The sequence below is a fragment of the Arvicanthis niloticus genome, chromosome 13, assembly GCF_011762505.2.
Source record: "Arvicanthis niloticus isolate mArvNil1 chromosome 13, mArvNil1.pat.X, whole genome shotgun sequence".
In the NCBI taxonomy this organism is placed as follows: domain Eukaryota; kingdom Metazoa; phylum Chordata; class Mammalia; order Rodentia; family Muridae; genus Arvicanthis; species Arvicanthis niloticus.
Genome location: NC_047670.1, coordinates 48,387,479 through 48,407,970, shown reverse-complemented (window position 1 = coordinate 48,407,970; position 20,492 = coordinate 48,387,479). Strand labels below are relative to the sequence as shown.

At 45.9% G+C, this 20,492-nt stretch overlaps 2 protein-coding genes across 4 annotated transcripts in view; one reads left to right on the top strand and one right to left on the bottom strand.

The window, feature by feature from the left end:
* Ago2 (argonaute RISC catalytic component 2) overlaps positions 1–11,156 on the top strand; it is an 85,436-nt gene extending 74,280 nt beyond the window's left edge. For 2 of the 3 annotated variants that reach the window (XM_076911453.1, XM_034515934.2), the window contains one exon: positions 140–11,156. In XM_076911453.1, coding sequence (XP_076767568.1) covers positions 140–248 — 109 coding nt within the window. In that variant the 3' untranslated portion in view covers positions 249–11,156. The remainder of the gene's footprint in view (positions 1–139) is intronic. The other variant, XR_013103324.1, reaches the window with a different exon arrangement.
* A 1,688-nt stretch (positions 11,157–12,844) lies between these two features.
* Positions 12,845–16,322, bottom strand: Chrac1 (chromatin accessibility complex subunit 1). The gene is made up of 3 exons (XM_034515983.2): positions 16,134–16,322; positions 13,953–14,079; positions 12,845–13,396 (listed from the first exon to the last, which is right to left on the bottom strand). Exons 1-3 carry the CDS (start codon positions 16,278–16,280, stop codon positions 13,281–13,283), a joined length of 390 nt encoding a protein of 129 aa, XP_034371874.1. The 5' UTR covers positions 16,281–16,322; the 3' UTR covers positions 12,845–13,280.
* Between the last annotated feature and the right edge of the window lie 4,170 nt (positions 16,323–20,492).

Here is a 20,492-nt window from a genome sequence, read left to right as displayed (position 1 = left end):
CACCTGGCGGGGGTTAGGACAAGGCTGGCTTCTCAGGGGCTATGATGATTGCTTTGCATACACATGTCTGGTTCCAGTGCCTCACTTGGCATCCGGGAAAGACTGCATGCTTTTCCTCTTCTTTCCTATGTCTCTGCAGCGCCGAAGGAAGCCATACCTCTGGGCAGAGCAACGGGCGAGATCACCAGGCGCTGGCCAAGGCGGTCCAGGTCCACCAGGACACACTGCGCACCATGTACTTTGCTTGACATGTTGTATTGTTTAGCGATTGTGTACCAAGTTGGATTCACACGAGACCAGCTACACTCAGACCAACAGATGCCCAGCCCTTCCGTGACAGCCAGCATCGAACATGAGACGTCTTTGGTTTTATTAGATCCTCCATTTTCCAGAATGCCTTCCGTCCCAGATTTCAGACTTGGATTTTGAGCTGCAGGCCTGTATGAGACCCCAGTGTAGGAAACGTGGTTTGCCAAACCTATAAGCTGCTCACTGAGAGTCCCGTTTCCTAAAAACAAACAAACAAACAAACAAAAACAAAACAACAACAAAATGTCCTAAAACCAGTCTATGAACTCTCAGGGCTTTAAAACACTTTAATTTATTTGGTCATTCGATTTACTTGTTTTTAACACCTGATTCTCAATGAAGTCGATGGGCTCAAACTAGCTGTGAAGGCTCTGAGCGTGAAAGAAACACCGTTACCATTGGGGTTTTAAAGCCTGGCCCTAAGAAGTTGTCACTAATGTTGAGTTCTAAGGGATGCCATGTGCCCTGCAGCCCCAGGGCGTATGGCTGCTAGGTATCCACAGTGTCTCTCACCGGCCACTGCCTGCCCTTGAGGCCTGAATGAAGGCATAGTGGCCAAGGGGATGGTCACGTGTGTGACAAGCCCGAGAGATTGGCAGACAAGTGCCATTTTGATAAAAATTTATTTAAAAAGAAAAAAGACAATATACTGACAGTCTAATCATAAGATTTGTCCTGTAGGACTGTGACATTTATTTTCCAAAGTTTCTAAAGAATACGGGTCTGTGGTGATAAATACAGTACAATCCTTTTTCACTGTTATGTCTTTAATGTAAGAGAAGAATATATGTATCTGGTTTGCAGTATTAATGTGGTAGGTAGATGCTGTTTCCCTTTTGTTGACGAGGGGCGCTTCTTGTGACCTGCTTCACATATCAGAAGCTGTGTGGAGCCTGGAGACAGTCCACCTCTTGTGGCTTTTAGTGCTTAAATAGAGGAATATGCAACTGGCTTCACGTAACAGCGATACCCCTCCTTCTCTCCCCACCCCAAGTGTGGACTGTGTAGCCTGTACCTCCGGGAAGGACAGTATGCTTGCCAGTAATCTGCCGTCCTCCCTGCCTCGTCCATGTGTGTCGCTCAGCCGATGAAGCACAAATGGAATTTATTTATTCTTCCATTGCTGGGAAACAAGTTCACGTAAGAGTGCACTTCTCTCAGTGTGCAGTTATGGAAGGTGGGTTTCATAGGATCTATGCACTGAAGTGGAGAGCGAGCTGCCCATAGTGGCTCTGCTGGCATGGGACTGGCAGGTAGGAACGGAGCATGCTCAAGGAGCTGACGGTGGGCAAAGCCAGCAGGGAAGGCACAGACTTTCTCTGGGTGGTATTTGCTTCTGGGCCCCCAGTGTGGGTTTGCCAGCCCAGAGACCATTGAACTGAGAGGAGCCACTACGAGTGGCTCTGCAGATGGCAGCAGCCACCTCAGAGTGTGTCCTGTGGGGCTTTTTGTGCTTGTACCGAAGCCGAATGAGCATCAGGTTCGTTCCACATACAAGTTCCCGGAAGGAGACGAGCCTTCTCTTCTGTGCTGCTTTGTGCTCTGTGGGTTTTCTCTACCCCTGCTGATAGTCCTCATTCCCCAGCTCTGCGTCATTTACCTCTGACCCTGGGGGGAGGGTGCCCACCCTCTCCCCCTGCCGTGGCGCCTCATGCTAGAGGACACAGTACCACCTTTGCCCGTTCCCCATCTGTGCTGGAGCCTGGTGGGAAGGGCAGACGCAGTTACCTGGGAAGTCACTCCCTCAGCAGGTGTGTGTATCTGTGTATGCATGTGGGTGTCTTACTAATGACATTAGTCTCTTCTTGCTGTGTCTTTAGAAATCTTTTAACGTGATAGACCCCCAGTCTAAGAAGCACTGGGACTGCCTGCTATCCCATTGGCAAGTGGCACTTTCTCAAACTGTTTCCAAAAGGATATAAAAAAAAACCACCCAGCTAGCTCACCCAACATGGTGAGGCTGGAGAACTGGTTAAACTAGTAAACTTTTAGAATCTGAAATTAGATTGTTTTCAACCATTCTTAGAACATGTGTGTTTCTAAGGTGTGTCTTCAGCCCCTTGCCATGGGATCTTAGTCATGCAAGTGAGTTTTTTAGAATGCAGATTCTCAGGCCTGCTGCCAGCTTCTTGGATCTGGCACTCGCAGTCAGCTGGGCATCTGTGTTTGAGACCACCCCACCCACCCACCCACCACTGTGGCTCTGTAGGCTCTCTGAGGCCATCCCCCATGATGCCAGGGGAACAGGAAGGAACCCCTGTCAGAGCTCACACCTAGGAACACTTGTGGGCTGGGGAAAAAAAATCTGAGCTGGGAGTTTTGTTTTGATCATCTTGAACGATAAGTTTTCTTTCTGATGGGCCAAAGTACTCGAAGAAAAGTACTTTCTATAGTAGCCCATGCTTACTTATGACACTTTTAATATGAAATGTGTCCCCAGACCAAATGTCCCTAATTGAGTTAGATGCACATCGTCCACATGCCTGATGGTGCAGAGCTTATAAATGGCTGTAGTTCCAATTTCTCAGGTAAATAATTGTTTCCTCCCCCATTTCTGCCCCCCCCCCCTTTATGCTTACCATTAGTTTCCAGACAGTGCGAGACCTCAGAGTGTGGGAGCAGCTCCGGCCATCTTCTGCAGGAGCCAGCTTTTTTGAGCGTACCTGTACCCAAGACTGGTGACAGGTGTTGTTCTCTCCTGAGGTGATATTGGCCAAGCTTAAAGACTGCCCACTTGCTAGCTGTGTTCCCGCCCCCACTGTTAAGTAAGGTGTGCCTTGCTTTAAGCAAACTGAATGTGATTATGTTGTTGTGCTCTGTATCCATTTGGAGGAAAAACTAGGATGTGCCTGTCTCTTTAAGAGAGGCTACCCAATTAGACTCTCATGGTGGGACTCTCCTAGTACACTGTAAGATACTCACTCTTAAAAACCCATCATGACATTCATCCCCTTACCACTGTGTGCACCATGCAGCAGGTCCTCCCCCACCCCGTGCTCATGAAGCAATGCAAAACTCTAGGGAGACATCGAGGCCCCATTCCATAGATTAGCCCTTAGTGATAGTAGCAGAACTCCCACCCTGTCACTGCGTGTTATAAGCCCAGGTTCTCCTAGTCCCCATCGAGTCTGAAACCAAGCACACCTGTACTTCTAGAGAGGGGCTGTTTGGTTTTGGCTTCATTCTCCCATTTGGGGAAGTCCTCACATGCATACTTGATACCACTGGGTCTGCTCTGCCTTCTCCAGATTTGGCCTCTTGGCCACTCCTCACACCCACCCGCTTGCTGGCCTCCATCCAGGCCACAGGGCACTGCCAGTGAGGAGACTCCTAGCTCCGTGCTGTCTGCAGCTGGCCCAACATCTGTATTCCTAATGTTTACCTGTTACTGAGCGCTTGATAGAAAGGCAGCCCCTGCAGCGGGCTTGGGCGGGTTTTTTGGTTTTTTAAAATTTTTTTTCTGTTGTCTTGTTGTGTTGTTTTATTGTTTTTAAATGCAAATGTTGCTATTTATTTTGTTCTCTCCTGCTCTGGTTTGACTTAGCTGAGCTGGCTATCCCAATGCATGTGGTACCTGATGGATACAGTAGAGATTATTTCCCCCAACTTTTATAAATGACCCAATGTTTACCTTCAGGCTTGCTAATGCTTTATTTTTGGAAGCCACAGATGTAGTTTTTTCTGGATGAATTGTTTTTCTTATAGATGCAGCGGTATGCTTTTGCATTGATCTGCAGGGTGATTTGAATTTTATTTTTACAAGCAGTTTTTCAATCAAATTCTATATTTGATACAATGTGTTAAGGGTAGACCAGCCCCAAGTCATGCAGCTGGGGACCCCTGAGTGTCCAGGAGGCCTTAAGGCTGGGTGGCCTCTCTTGGTAGTCCCTGTGGTGGTAGCACTGGTCACAGGAACCTTCAGGGTCCTTCAGCATGGCCCTGACCTCTTGGATTGTTACAAGGATTTTTTTTTCATGGGCATTTTGCTACACAGACAGTGGACAATCCCGGTGGCCCCAGACAAGCCATAAGCAACCTTTCTGTGACCTCTCCCTGACTCATCTTTCACACCCATGGGAAGAGGAATGGCCCTGAGTAAGCTACACTCCCTTGGTATTGATACGCCTCACCTGTAATGCAGACATTTTGTTTCTGTTTGATGCCCTTCCCTGCGGTGAGCATGCTGGCTGGCTCACTATGGGCATGAGCACCCTGTTGTAGGCATGCTGACTCCTGTAAGTTGCACTGATCTCTCGACAGTTCCCTTTCTTGTGTCCAACGCCCAATCTGCTGTGCTCACTTGAAGTAATTGTGAACAGATCCACAGTGGAGTGATGTTGAAGTGGGACACTGCCTCACTTCTGCGATCCCAACACACATTTCAGTATTAATATGCTCGAGTGTGCAGGCTGGGCTCGTCTCTCACTTTGACAAGTTCTCCCCCTCTATACAGGACAGCATGCTCTTTGAGACCTGAAGGCTTGAATGTAAACAGATTAGTTAGGAGTCTTTGTGACGCTTTGGTCTGTTTAGTTTTCTTGTGATCTGCAAGGACCCCCAAAATATTGCCATTTTAGTTCCATGTGGCCTTTGTCAGCGTGGACAGCATATGAGTAGCCCAGTTGGTGTTCACAGGCCATTGCTACATTCTTTGGCCAGCCCTCAACTTAAAGTTGTGAGGTCGCTGCTGTGTCAGACTGTCATTTGTGGTCCATCCATGGGAGACCTGAAGCGGCCCTTCATGCCTCGTGACCCTGCTGGGATCTAAGTACATGTTCTGTTTAGCCTTGCATGAACTGTCTGTGGTCAGGGTACCCAGTGTCTGAAACAAAAGGAATTATTACACTCAAACCACCGAGAGAGAGAGAGAGAGAGAGAGAGAGAGAGAGAGAGAGAGAGAGAGAATGAGAATGAGAATATGAATTTGTGTCAGTGTGTCAGTGCCATTGCAGAGCCCTCGCCTTGTGTTTTTGGATTTGTTCAGCCATTTTATTTGTTTCCAGTTGAATGTACCGGCTTAGCCAAATCACTACAGAAGGTGGTTTCTAAAACCTTTTAGACAGATGCATAAAAGCTACCTCTGACTTCTCATAGATTTGTGTTTGCTCTGAAGCATCGCTGTCCACACTGAATATAGCCAAAATATCGCCTGAATAAACTAAGTTGTGAACTCCTCTGTTCAGTTCTGGCTTGAAAACGTGTGTGCCATACTGTGACCTGGGGCGGCAGCTCCTCTGCTGCCACTGACCAGGGACTCCTCAGCACCACCCAGCTACAAGAGTCTAGGTCCGAGAAGCTGGTAGAAGGGCTTCTCTGCATGGGGAACATGTACCCTCCAGGCTGGTGGGCGTGACTGTGCAGGACCACATGTGGCTGAGCCTGGAGATAGTCGGTTCCTGCCTGGTTTTGCTTTCCTATTTAATAATGTAAGAAGGCATCTTTACCCCTGCTTTGCTTATGAATGGATTGAAAGTGGCTTCCCTGCTCTCTCCTCCCTTTTTCTACACTATAAATTCATAAAGGTGCTTCAACACCGACTCTTGTGCAGATAATGTATTTAAGCAGTTGCATGGATTCAGATAGTGCAGGCATAGCTAGCTGACCTTGGGACCCTTGTGAAAGTGAAGGACTGAAAGCTCTGTGCTCCATTTGGAAGGAGCAGTGGGCTCTGCTTGAGTAGAAGTTTCCTCTAGTGTTGACAGAGCCGGTCTAACAGATTTGTCATGGAGACCCACCACCTCTCGAGCTGCTATGGTTGCTGTCCAGAAGGTCATCCTCCTACATCATGGCTCCACCTGCGTCCCCTTGGCCTCTCTCCTCCTAAAGTTTCCTTGGAAAGTCAGTATAAGATCCCAGACTCCTCCATTAGTTGGCTTAGAAAAGCTTGAGGGGCAGATAGATGGACAGTACCATGAAGGGACAGATGGACAGTGTCACGAAGGCAGGTGTCTGGGTATTGGGCTGGGCTGGGAGGAGCTCTTCCAAAGGATGTCTTTGTGTCCTCCCCAACCCTTCACCCCACCCCCACCCACCCCCGCCGTTGTATAGTAGGGTAGGGGTGTTGTCATCTTTCCATTCTTTTGACTTGGACAGCTCAGTACCCTCAGGAGCTCTCACGTATTTCTCTGTGGAGAGCCAGAGGCATGGAGGGTGGTGGGTGTTTGTAACACCCCTACACCCCAGGTTACTTAGGTCCTCTGACTTGGCTGGGATTTGGAAAGGGAAGCACAGGGTGCTAGATATGTTATGCTTATGGTCACACCCAGGTGCCAGAGTGGAAGCCACAGCCCTCGGGGCACCAGCACAGAGGCAGCCAGCCTCCCTGCTCATGACACTTGTGAAGGATAGATACCAAACAAGCCGGAGCCTTGGCCACTGCGGTGTTCAGCTAACACTTCTTTTCACTGGTTGAAGAGAGGATACTATTTGAAACCTTCCAATGCCCTAGCAGTTCTATCTAGTTCCTCTGTTCCTGAGAGCTAAAAGGCTGAATGAATGAGCTCGTGTTTTGCTTCAAGCTGCCTTTATTTGAAGTCATTTAAAGGTAAAACACCAGTCTATCCTCTTCCCTGTGTCACCAGCAAGGCGGCCTTTCTCATTCAGTTCTTTCTGCATCTTCAAGCTCCCCAACATCAGTGAGGTCACAAGAGCACCCACACCAGCCATCAGCAGAGTGAAGTACACATATGGGGACAGAAGTTGGGAAATGTGCACCGGCTTCACTGTCTGGACACCTTTGAGCCTTGAAAGTCTGTTCTTGGTGTCCTTTCAGAATCACGCTGGGGCTGGTCGTTAGTTGACCCTGCTTAAAAGCTCTGTCAGCCCTCAGCTCTTTCTTGCAAACTGTGATACCACCTTGTAGCCTGCAGCTATGGAGACGCACTCAGCCCCATCCTAGGTTCTTTGTGCCCTGAAATGCAGGTGCACCTCTGCTGGGGTTTGGTCAGGCATTGGCAAAGGCTACTTGCTGGTCTGGTGTTCTCTGCCCCTCAGCAAGACTGTCTGTTGTAGTGGAAGTAGGTTTAGAGAGAATTGGAATCATGTCTTTGTGAATCGAAGTGTGAAGTCCTCAGGTGTAAGGTGCTACTTGGTCCTAATGTTTTGGAATGCTTTTCCGTTGTTGTTACTCCATTGTTACTCTCTGTTCTATGACACTGGGGGAGACGGCTCACTTAGGTGTGGTGTCACCGAAACCGAAAACATAGGACTCCAGCTTTGGCGTGTGGGTGATATGATTTTCATCTTGGACCTTCTCAAGCCAGGGGTGATGTGATTTTCTAGTCTAATTAAATCCTCCTTCCCTGTCAAGTGATTGCTTTTGTTGGTTTCAACAGGAGAAATAGTCCAGTCTGGTTATTCTACTGACTGCCAACAGATAACACATTTAGCAATTTTGGTTCCTCTTCAAAGCCAAATAGACCTATTGATTAAACTCCAAGAGGGTACAATTTAGCATTAAGTTAAAATTTGAGTTGAAAGTTTGAGAAGGAATTTCAGTATAGTTGATAAAGTTATGAATTCATGGTTTATAATTGTAGAGGCAAGTGAGTATTTAAAAAAAAAATGTTGTAAGAGAATAATTGTAAGTTTCTGTGCAACAATTCGGCTACTGCCTCGTGAATACAGGGAGAGACCATGGCCCTGAATCTAGACTCCCTGACCTCCTGTACACTTCAGATTACCTGCCTAATATGTATTGAGGGTTTTAACCCTTGGTTTTATCAAAGTTTCTAGTTTTATTTTATTTTTATAAAATAATTGAAAAAGAACCAAAAATGAATTCAGAAGTTCCCCAGTGGCTTCTCCCCCAGTTTTAATTTTCCCCCACACTCAAATGTTTTAGAAGGTATTTTGAATCAAAATGTATTCCATCCATTTAACGTTTGCTACTTTCTGAGAAGTGGAGCGGCTACAAGGGCCTGTTTCAGGTGGTACTCTGTATGTCATGGACATGTTTGTACCTGTACAGTGGATCTATGTGATGACGTCTTGTGCTTGCAGTTTAGAAACCACGCAGTGCTGTTTTGTAAATTGACAGTTTCTGTGTAAACTATTATTTATAACCCTTGGCCCCTCTGTACAATTTTTCATTTGCTACATGGATTGTATAATTAATTATAAAATTATAGTACCTGCTAAACCCAATTCTGAGGCTTCATGTCATTGTCTTTGGTTTGATACCAGTCTGGATCGTGAGGTTGCCCAGGCCGTGCACAATACCAGCAGTGACATCACTTGAAATTAAGCCTTAATCAAATAGTGAATTTATGCAAAAAAGAATAAATAAGCAGAGTGAGTTTCAACTGTCCAGGTCAAGATGTTCAACCCTAATTCTCTAATGGGTTCCCTCTGGAGTGAAAACGGACGGTTCGTTACCAGGGTTACACTCTTCCTCTCACCTGTACTCTCCTGTGTGGCTTGATGAACAGATTGTGTGCATTTCTGTGGCAGTCTATCTAGAGACCTTTGCAGGGTTATCTTCGAATGTCTGATTCTTCTCCTCTGGTCTGAGACGAGCCTCAACTGCTGGGAGCACAGTTGGGGCGTAGGTTTCGCTGCCCTGCTCGTCGGCCAAGCTCTCTGCAGTTACTGCCAGCTGCCATTGCTTCTGCATAGATCACAACAGAGTTTTGTTGGGTAAAAGCATCTTCAATCTTGAGGTAAAATAGAGGGGACCCAGCTTTCTTTACAATGTGGATCTACCTCAGTTAAACAGTTGGGTGCTACTAAGTCTGTCAAATTAAATTGGAAAAAGTAACCAAACAGTGGGACATAACTTAATTCCACATGAAACTTGAAAACATCATTTCCGTTTCTTTAATCATAGCTTTTTATTTATTTTATGCCTTTTATGTTAACCCTAATGCATTTTTTAAATTCAGAATAGTCATTTTCTTTTGCAAGTGGGGAGCCCAACTGACCATACAAATATGCCATCCAACTGCTATAATATACTGGGATCCTAACCTGCCCTCTTGGGAAATGGAGGGGAAACGTGTCCAAGAGCAAATTTTACACATAACATACCCTAGCTCTCTTACGCACGTATTCATAGCTATCGCTTCATTTCTGTGCCATTTGAAGGGGCAACCCCCCAAACTGACACCCAAGTACTTTGTCTCTGCTTTTTCAGCTGTCCGAGTCTCTCTTCTCTGGCTTGTTTTGTATAAGACTTTCTTTCATAAACAGCAAACGGACTGTTGTCGATCCCATGTCCTGGTTTGCACGGTGAAGGTGCTAAACGCCATGAGCAGAGGAGGGGGCAAGCTCACGGCTGACCGGAGGCCAGGCCGGAGGCGGGGAGGATGTGCATTCTGCGGCAGCCCGAGGTTTCTGAAGTCAGGAACAGTCTGACTGGTAAGAAAATAAGATTGGAGGTCGATAACTTTCCATGCCTTTATATTTGGCAGTTTACAACTTTTCCTACTACGGCAACCTTTTTGCCATAATTCTTTGGAGGTAACACAATATTTTGGAGTCTTATGAATTTGATTTTATACCAGTAAGAAGTCAAAGCTTGGTGGGGGCGGGGGTGTTTCCTGTAGTTGATAGTTTTAATCTTTTTAAAGAGATCTCTGTCTGGGGTTTAGAAGAGAACCAACTGTACTTGTGGCAAACCTCCAAAAGATGATTTGGAGAGCCCTGCCCCTTCCCTGCTTCCTCTGTCCCCCACTCCTTCCCTTTGTAGGATCTCAAAAACGGAAAACAAGGGGGAAAAAAGATGATTCTAGTTAGATGTGTGTGGGGTTTTTTTTTTTTTTTTTTTTTTTAAGCATCCATCAGGTTGATACTTAAGCTATATTTTATAGAATAAACCCCCCTTTAGTATGCTGCATCTGGATATGAAGCTCAGAGCTGTTGCACTTTCTCTGTAATCAATGCCCTACAGTTGACTCGCCGGAAGCGTTTCCTTCTAACCTAATGTGTACTTTGGGCGGGTGATGGCATTTCCATAGGTACCTCAAGTCAAGACCTGCGAGTGCTGCATTTCGGTTTTTTGGTTTGGTTTGGTTTGGTTTTGCTTTTCTATGTATCATTATGTTTTACTTGATTTTGTTTTGGTATTATGCTTTTTGTACCCCAATAGTCTGTTGAAAGAAAAACCTCAAAAGTTAGTATCCTTGTTTTCTTCCCCCTGCAGTATGTGGCTCTAAAGGTCATTCTACATTAGGAATCTTTCCCCAAGCACACCCGAGGAAAAGGGTACTACGCTTCTCAGCAGGCCTGGCCATTGAGATCTTTTGTGTTCATGCTGCTTCGATCCCCTTCTCCACATCACCTAAGGGTGGGCACCTCCATTGCAACGTTGTGGCATCTTAACTTTTACACACAGACCTCATTGGTGTCCACTGAGGAAGTAGCATGACCCTAAAGACACTGGCAGCGTGCAGCCTGGCCTGGGAGTGGTGGCCTTCGCATCTCTCTCTCTCAGCACTCAGCCACGCTGACCTGGCCGGGTGGTCTGCACGGACAGGACAGCGGGTGAAGAAAGCCGGATGCTCAGATCCTGCGTGTCTCCTGTTCTGTTTAAGCTTAACCAGGTCCTTTCTGTGTTCACAGCTTCCTAGGTTAAATAGTTTGCACTATTTCTGCAATAAATTCATGGGAAACCTAACAGCTACTTACGTTGTTGTTCTGTGTGTATAAACTAACACTAAAGGTTTGCTATAGTGTTCTTGTTTTGTTTTTTTTTCCACCTCCTTATGTAGCCCCTAACATACACAGAATGCTGTAAATCTGATAAGATATGATGTGGATGATATTTTATAAAGTTATTTTGTATGGTGTTGATTTTGTTTTGCCGCATAGTATGTCAGCAAAAAGGAAAATAAAATTCCTCATATTTACAGCTGTCTATTCCAAAGGTGTCCAGTTACTCACTGTCCCCCTGGAAAATACTGTCAAATGCACAGGCTGAGTCCAGTTTCCCCCCGCCCCCACCAAGCTTTGACTTCTTACTGGTATAAAATCAAAAGCTGAGTGCACCTTTCCCCCAGGGGTTAGGTCCTGTTCTGGAGAGCCAAGGGCTGTACCCAAAGGATAGACTGGCTCCCAGAGTTCTGCATCACCCAAGGACCTGTGGTTGATGAGCACCGCAGGCAGGAGAACACTGTGGTGTGTGAGGTATTAGAATGGAGTCCTGACTGATTTTTACACCTGCTCTCTCTAGTCCCTGGAGGCCTCCCTCCAGACTGATTTGACCTGTGTGCTGAGTGAGAAGTGTGCTGGAAAGAGAGGGGGAGAGGTGGGCTGAGAAAACCCAGGCAACTGAAAGTCCCTAAGATAAATGGAACAAGATGGCAGAACAAGTCCTGTCAAACCTGTGGTCACAGCAGTGCTTTGTTCATCCAGTCTTCTTTCTGCTGAGGCAGAGGGCAGCTCAGTGGTTGCCGTGGTAACATGGGGATGGAGATGATAGCAAGAGATTTTTTCAAGAGGGTGCTAGAACTGTTCTTAATAGTGGTCACGTGATTGCACGTGACCATATCTATTCACCATAGAGTGGATTTTTAAATAGCTTACTTTAAATCATTTTAAAAAACAGACATGGCAAGCAAAGTAGGCAGAGAGGATTTTGCTGCCTTTAATTCTAGCACTCAGAGGCAGAGGTGGGAGATCTCTGAATTCAAAAGCCAGTCTACCTGGTCTACAAAGAGTTCTAGGCCAGCTAGGGCTACATAGTGAGACACTGCAGACTGACAGCCGGCAGGACTGGCATGCCCTTGTTATTCCTGATGTTTGGGAAGGTGAAGCAGGATCACAAATACCAGGCCAGCCTGGGTTGTTATACACAGCAAGACTAAAACACAAAAATAAATAAAAATGTGTCTAGTCTTACAGACCATAAGATGAGTGTACTGGACATACGTAAGACAATAATGAGAACTGTCCCCAATGTCCCACTTAGCTTGTTTAATACCTTTACACAGTGGACTAGCTGGTTGTGTGTGTCAGTTTGATACAAGCTAGAATCATCTGAGAAGCCTCAGTTGATGAATTTCTTCCTCCATGAGATACAGTGGTAAGCCATTTTCTCAACTAGTGATCAGTAGGGGAGGGCCAAACCCATTGTGGGTGGTGTCATCCCTTGGTTGATGGTCTGGGTTCTTTAAGAAAGCAGACTAGGCAAGCCAGTAAGGAGCACCCATACATACATACATGGCCTCCGCATCAGCTCCTGCCTCCAGATTCCTGCTGTTTGGAGTTTCTGTCCTGACTTCCTTTGGTGATGAACATCAATGTGGTAGTATAAGCCAAGTAAACCCTTTTCTCCCCAACTTGCTTCTTGGTCATGGTGTTTCCTCTCAGCTATAGAAACTAAGACACACTGAAGACTGCCGCTTCAATTGCATGTGATTGATGGGGCTCTTCTCTGGAAATGAGGCAGCTACTTCTTTGTTGCTGCTCTTTGCTTTGGTGCTGAGCGGTCCCAGAGCCGGTGTGTGCTAAGCACATTCTACCTGCATCACATCCCAGCCAGAAAGGCTCACTATGAAATTTCACAAAGAACCTAAAACCATTTCAATAAAGCATGTTACTGTAAAATACAGACAGACCTTTAATGGAAAAAGAAAAGCAAATTTCTGTACAATAAAATGGCATAGTCCATCTTTTAAAAAGAAAGCAATCAAAGGTAGCACAGTATGCATGTAGTCTGTGAGAACAGGGTGTCCACGTAGCTACACGGCTGATATCGAGCTTCCCAGGTCTTCCCTGCAAGTTCAGTGTGATGCTCAGTGGTATGAGCTGCTGGACCCAATGCCAGAGCAGAGCCATCTGCCCAGGACTCTCCTAGTGGGAGAGGAGGTGGCTGAAGGCCTGTGGAGGAGGCTGCTGTCCAGTCCTTTCCACTGCAAGAGCGAATGCAACAAGGTGCAAGTCTGAGACAAAGCTGTGTGCCCTTCACTTGGAAGCTGTTCCTCTGTCCTTGCGTGTGCTCCCAGGACTCGCCCAGAGCTCTTCTTGCTGGCCTAAGCCAGGGCTTCACCAAGGTCGCTTCCATCATCCTCATTGTCCTCCTCCTCCTCCCTCTTCTCTTTGAGCATTTTCAGGTACTTACTAGCTAAAATCTTCTTTGGTAATATATCTTAAAAGTGGAAAACATTGTCAATAATTGGTTATGGTAAACTATAACTACAATGACTCAAGTTTCAAAATGAATTATTTCCACTTTTAACCCTAGAACACCTTCTAAACGAGATGAAATAATGCAGGTATGCTTCTAGGTGAGGAGCCACAGACATGGGCATTGTTTCCCAGTGCATGCTTACAGCCCTGTTCACATTCCACAGCTGGTAAACACGTTTCTATGACCTGATTTTGTGAACTACACTGTCCAAGCTAGCTGAGGGAGGCTGAGCTGGTCCCTGGGCTAGACTGAAGCTCTTTCTAGCCAGAGCCTGCTCCATGGTTGCATGCACAGTTCTGTTTCAGGGGCAAGGGAACAGGACAAGCATACAGCTCTGAGTGAGTCTGCTTGGCCATGAAAACATCTGTATACTGTTGGTGGGCTCAAATGCTGAAGGCTAGTAACACCTCTCTGTGCCAAATCAGGATAAACTGAGGCACCACACAGAACAATAAAGGGAAGAATAGCTCACTACATTTTTTTTTCCAACCAGAATGTCCCAAAGATTAAGTACCTGCGAGAAACTGAAGTGTCTCTGAATCCTCTGCAGTGCTGGCTAAGTCACTGTATGTCAGTGCTTTCTTGGCTTTGCCACTGCCATGTCTGTAGGAACAGGTGGCTAGATACTGAACAAAGAGCTCCTAAACCAACAAGAACAAAAAAATCAAATGAAAGGTCTCTGTCAAAAGCCCACCACACATTTTATAAACTTAAAACTCCATTAATAGTTCAGATTATCATGGCTCCTCAATTTAAATGACAGGAAATCAGTTTACAGGAGACAGAAACATAAAATCAGAAAGGAAGCAGCAGACAGTCCCAGCTGAGCTTAGGTGTATAACATAAATATTTACAAATGATTATAAAAATATGAAAAAATATTTACAAGTGGCTTCAGGGGATGCTGTGGTACATCCCTATCACATCAGCACTCGGGTGGAGGTAGGAGGCACAGGAAATCAAGGGCAGCTATGGCTATATATCAATTCAAAGCCAGTCTGGGCTATACGAGCTGTTGTCTGAACGGAGGGTGGGGTAGGGTGGGGTGTCACCAGCCTACACAAAATGGAGTAAAAGACCATTCAAAAATTTTATCTGTCTGGGCATGGTGGCACATACTTTAATCCCAGCATTTGAGAGGCAGAGGCAGACCTATCTCTGAGTCCAAGGCTAGCCTGGTCTACAGAGTTTTAGGACACCCAGGGCTACACAGAGAAACCATGTCTTGAAAAATGAAAACCAACCAACGAACCAAATATCTGGCTTACAAAGGACTTTATTACAGACGTGAGTTGCCACATGTCTGTGTCTTAGGAATGTATTTTCAGTCTACTTGAATCCCTTGTCGAAGGTTGTTTACTCATACTATAATAAAACCCAACAACCTCAGGCTGAAATGTGACATTTCATTTTGCCCAAATTCCTTCTAGGTGTGGAACTGACAAGATCCCAATGCTCAGAAATAAGGTAAAATTGAGCCTTCCCCAAGGTTCAGTATTATTTTAGCTAGTAAGTGATCAGAGAGTTGTCTGCATAGTGCTTAGGTCCTTAACACTAGAATAAATCTTACCAAAAAATGTGAATGACAACAACACAGAAATAAGAGCAAGTCCCCCATGATCTTGAGATGTTTTAGAAATGAGATGTGTATAGTTTACATGTAAATATACACCACTGTCTAAAAGGGGCTTGTTATCCCAAGATTTGTATTTGGCTTTGGAGGACCAATCCAAGGGCACTGGAGAACTACTGTATTTTGTCTGGCTTTACTTAAGGTTGGCTCTGTTGCAGTCACAGGATTTGTACCTCTTTTGGCCCTAGTCCAGAATATTGTAAAAACACCACGCATTGAAGCTCTAGAAGCAGAGGCTGGAAAAGAATATAGAGGCAGTAATCATAGTAGGGTCTCAGAATTGTAAGGTTTCCCGGCCTACCACTATCAAGACCAAACTTTAAACCAGGAATGGTGGCAGGAATTATTAATCCCAGTATTCAGAGGGGTCAAGACTAAGATAGCAGGGCGTGGTCGCACCAGCCTTAAATCATAGCAGCACTTGGTAGGCTGAGACAAGCAGATCTCATTTGAGTTTGAGGTAATCCTGGTCTACAGAGTTCCGGGATAGGGAAACATACTGAGAGTTGTCTCGAAATATAAAACAGAATAAGAATGCAAAGCGATGTGTGTTGGAAGGGGGCTGTGCGGTTATAATTTGTCTCTAGAGTTTAACTCATGACAGCGGTGGTCTGCAGAAACCCTGACTACCTCCAGAGTCCTAAGGGCTGAAGAGCCCTAGACACCCTTGCAAGCTGTCCTGGAAGCTTCCAGAACCCATCCCCCACCACCCCGCATCACTCTGTGGGAAGTCCGACCTCCCACACTACATAGATTTGCATCAACTCACGCAGCCGTACACCTAACTACGCGTGCGCGAGGCACGGCTGGAGTGACGCGGTAGGCGGGACGCAGAGAACACTGGGAGCGATGTGATCGTGCAGAGCGAAAGCAGCGCAAAGGACAGCGGGAGCGGCGCAGTGGGCGGAGCTGAGATCATGGGTGTGGCGGTGTGTAGCGCGCAGGCGCAGAAAGAAGGGGCGCGCGGCCCCCTCAGGGCAGTGAAAGGCCAGGTGTGTGCGGAGCCCGAGGGGCGGTTGGTTGCCCGCGCCCGCCCCTCTCGCCGCCCCGCCGGCCGCTCACCGTGGCCTTGGCCGTGAGCACCAGTGCCTCCTGGTTGATGCTCGACACCTCAGGAGAGCTCTTCATGATGACTCGGATGCGGGACAGGGGCAGCGACACGAGCCGCTGTTCCCCGCACTTGTCCTTACCCACGGCCGCGTCCGCCATCTTCCGCGTCCTGGCGGCCCGTGATGCTCCGCGCGGCCGCGCCTGCGCAGACGCTGTGTAGCGCGGTGACCTGAAAGCCTAGGTGACGGTGCCCAGGAAAATCCCCTCGGAAAAGCCGGGCCAGTTTCCCGGAAGAAGCGCATTCAGGCATCCTAATGCCCTCGGGAAGTCCCGAGATGCACAGACCTGCCCTTTCAAAAGTTGAAGAAAGAGAAATGTCTTATGAGGTCATGTTCTGGAGGGAGCCAGCAAGCATGTGCCACACTTTGGTAGTCAAACAGTAGGTAGGCAACAGTTTGGCCAGGGGAATAGGGAGGAAAAGCGGCCCCTACCCATGTACTGAGCCTTACGGGATTAGCCTGTTAAACAGACAGGTGAACTAAATGGTCCTTGAGTCTTCTGTAATCCCACCACAAAACCAAAAGGATCACCAAGAGTTCTAGGCCAGCCTGACCACACAAGCTCTTGTTGAAGCAGATGGACTGCGTCTTAAGGAATAGAACACAGGGACAAGGTAGAATGAAGACTATTAGAAACATCCTATCAAGTGGTGGTCCGGAGGGCAGTGTCCAAGAATATCAGAAAGTGGGACTCCATGACAGATGAAATCGTGAGACCATGGAGTGAACTTGGGAAAGTAAAGTTGTGGTCTGAAAAGGACAAAAACTCATAAATTGGCACTAAATATAGTTGGAGGAACTAAATTGGCCGGGTGTTACAGGTTGGATCATGTTTGGTTTTAGTGTCGTCTTTACCGTAGTGTATCCTAGTCCAATAAACATAAAATACAACTGTCCCTCAGTACCTATGGGGGATTGGTTCTAAGATCCCTACACATACTGAAATTGTACGTGCTGAGTTAAGTCTTTTAAATACAGAAGTTGACAACTGCATAGAGCCTGGGCACATTCTCATACAATGCCTATCTTGGTATCCTTGATTAAGTGCTTTGTGAATGCCATATTAGTAGTCGCTAGACTGTTAGGGAACAATGATGAGAGATTTCTACAAGGCCAGTCAGCAGGGATGATTTTTTTTTTTTCCTGAATACTTTGTATCCCAGGTTGGTTGAGACCATAGAAATAGAACTTTTATGTCTAGCATTAGTGTCAGGCACAAGGACACAGTCAGTGAGCAAGCTAGCCATGCTGCCTGCTCTCAACAAGACTATGTTCACCCAAATGTACTGGGAAAGAATACCATTTCCAATGGGTAGTGGCATGCCTGTGCAGTAGGCTGGCCTCTGAGAAATGACATTTGTTCTCAGATCTGAAGCAAAGGAAAGCCATTAGGACAAGATGAGTTTTGTCTCTTATGTGCTTCCTTTCGCACAAGTGAGGCAGGCAAGCAGCAAGCATAGGGCTGTTTTTAGGAAGCTGGGATGCCACTAGGCTTGGGCCATGCACACTTCTGAGCAATGCTGCTAACAGCCTATGACACCACCTTTTCTCCCCATCCTGTGTGGGAGGGTTGGCACACAGACACACTCTGTCTGTGTCACAGACACACTCTGTCTGTGTCACAGACACACTCTGTCTGTGTCACAGACACACTCTGTCTGTGTCACAGACACACTCTGTCTGTGTCACAGACACTGCTCTGAACACTGGGATGTTTCTCCTCCACCTGGTATCAAACTTAGATTCTATTTGGTTGTGTTCTAGTAACGAAAGGAGGAGGCCAGCCAGAACTAGTTTGGAGTACATGAATAATAAGGCAAACTGTCCTTAAAGTGAACTTTTAGGAAAACCCCTTTTACCATCTTATTGCCTAGTTGCAACTGGGTGTGCATGCAGTTAAAAAACAAACATTATGGAGGGCATATAAAATAAAAAAGAGGCTGCAATAATCTGTCAAATTAGTGAATCACTCAGACTACACCCATTAGTAAGTAGCTCCCCTTCCTTCAGATCTCAGCAGCTAGGGCAATGATAACCTGAAGCCCCTGAGTATTTTCACATGTGTGACCTACTGGTTTCTTGACTACACACTCTTAATCTGTATTGTTTGACTTTGAATAAAGTTTCCCTGCTATTTTGCAATCTGTCTTCTTTCTTTTTTGTTGTTTGTTTTGTTTTTGTTTTCTTCGCATAGCCTTGGCTGTCCTGGAACTAGCTCTAGACTAGGCTGGTATTGAATGCAGCCTGAATGCTGGGATTAGAAGGCTTGTGACACTGACACTACCACCACCTGGTACCTTTTAATACTTTATAAGAGGCCAAGAATCTCTAAAGGCCCGGACCTGAACCCTCAGCAGCAAACACTAGGACATGGCCAGAAAACTCATGAAGTGCTATCAGATTGGCCCTTGAGGGTTTTTGGCTTGTCGCTTTAACTGATTGTTTTTGTATGGCTTGTTTTGAGTGTGTTTGGAACAGGATGGGAGGAGATGGAATAAGGAAGATGTCTAAAGAGTTCAGAGAAATGAGGATTCTTAAATAGCAGAGATGAAGGAATTGAGTTATGTGTAGATGTGACAGTCATTTGGGAAGTAGAGCAACAGAGATATTCAAAGGGCAAATGCCCACCAATTCAGAGAGAGGTGAGCTCCAGCCTAAAACAGCAGGAGTGCCGAAGACTGCTATAGCCACTGCTTATGTTGCCATGACAAAACAGCTGGCCAACTTAGGGAAGGGAGGGTTGATTTTGACTCAGTTCCAGGGTATAGTCCATCATGGCAGAAAGGCCCCAACAGTAGGATCTTCTAGTAGCTGGTCACATTGTCAGCAATCAGGAAACAGAGGGAAAAGTGCTGGCACTCAGCTGGCTTTGTCTTTAATCTGGCAGGTTAGGGTGAGGTCTTCTCACATGATTAACCCAATCTACTAGGTTACAGACACATATAGAAGTTAAGCCTTGGTTCTTTCTCCTAGCTCCATGATCCCAGAAATAATACTTAGACTCAAAATATATTTACAAATACCTTAGCCACATAGCAAGGTAGCTAGGCTCCTCTCTGACTAGATATAACTTAAAATATCCCATTTATTCTAGCCCATACTTTGTCATGTGGCTGGTATCATACGTTGTTCATCTTGTCACATCTTCCAGCAAGTCTCCCACTTGGCTCTCTCCTAGAATCCTTTCTCTCTACCAGATGTCCCACCTCTACTTCCTGCCTAAGCCATAGGCCATAGGCTTTTTAATTGACAGGTGATACATCCATATAATACACAAGATATTCTCTCTACAAACCAGTAACTAGGATCGAACCATTCAGGTGGTTATAGATTCTATCAAGTTGATAGTCTTAACCATCACAGGGTCAACCTCCCTGCATTGTGAAGAGCCCAGTGAGAGCTCAGTCTTCTCGGCTCCCAAGAAGTGTGTGCTCATTAATTTCTGACTCTCTAAATCACTTGCCTGAGCACTGGCTACACCTGGGAGCCTCTAACAGCCAATTTATGTCAACCAAGAGCAGCATATGTGACAGACTGCAGTGAGAAGGGAGGAAGAAACATGGTCACCTACTTTGCTAGGAGATGCTGGTGACCATAGAAACGGGAAAATCACACCCTCACAAGGAGGGGGATGGAATAAGGGGATAAAATCTGAAATGTAAATATTACAACCAATTTTTTAAAGGGAAAAAAAGAAAAGTTGTTAGAACCAACATCTTTTAAAAAAAAATGTCAGCCCTCTAGGAAAAAAATTTTTTTTCTTGATACTAAAACTTGTTCTGAGAATTGTATATTGCAGAATACACAGCCTTGGTGTATCTACTCATCAAGCATACTGAGCAGACCTGCCCAAACCTCCCATGTCCTGGAATTCCATCTGGATGCAGTGACGACACAGCGTCAGAGGCTTATCAATTTACTCTTCCCCCCACTCCTCTTCTAATATCTCAATGCCCTTAATCAGCTTGAAGAAGTTAAAGAAGAGTCAGCGCTCCTATTCCCTGGGCTTGAGGACTAAGGTGGTTAATATTGGTCTGTCTTTCTAGGGAAAAGTAGTGGTTTTGTTGGAACAGGGAGGATTAGCTAGGACTTATTGCATAGCCATAACCTATTGGTAGAAATCTGTATAATTAATATCAAAATGAAGTTATAATTTCTTAAATGGTACAAAATTTACTTTGATTTCAAATTTAAGGTTTTCATTGGTATGAGCTTCTTATTGATATAAAAGTGAGATGAATATTGATACTCTCATGGGCATTGTGCCTCTATAACACATTTAGGAATATAAGGCTTAGACCCAGTCCTTCTT

What these genes read in the sequence shown, in the direction of transcription:
- Chrac1 (XM_034515983.2), bottom strand. Translation starts at nt 16,280, where the DNA reads ATGGCGGACGCGGCCGTGGGTAAGGACAAGTGCGGGGAACAGCGGCTC. An exon ending in TGCTCACGGCCAAGGCCACG is followed by an intron (nt 14,080 to 16,133) that starts GTGAGCGGCCGG and finishes TTGTTGGTTTAG; the next exon opens with GAGCTCTTTGTTCAGTATCT. An exon ending in GACACTTCAGTTTCTCGCAG is followed by an intron (nt 13,397 to 13,952) that starts GTACTTAATCTT and finishes TCCACTTTTAAG; the next exon opens with ATATATTACCAAAGAAGATT.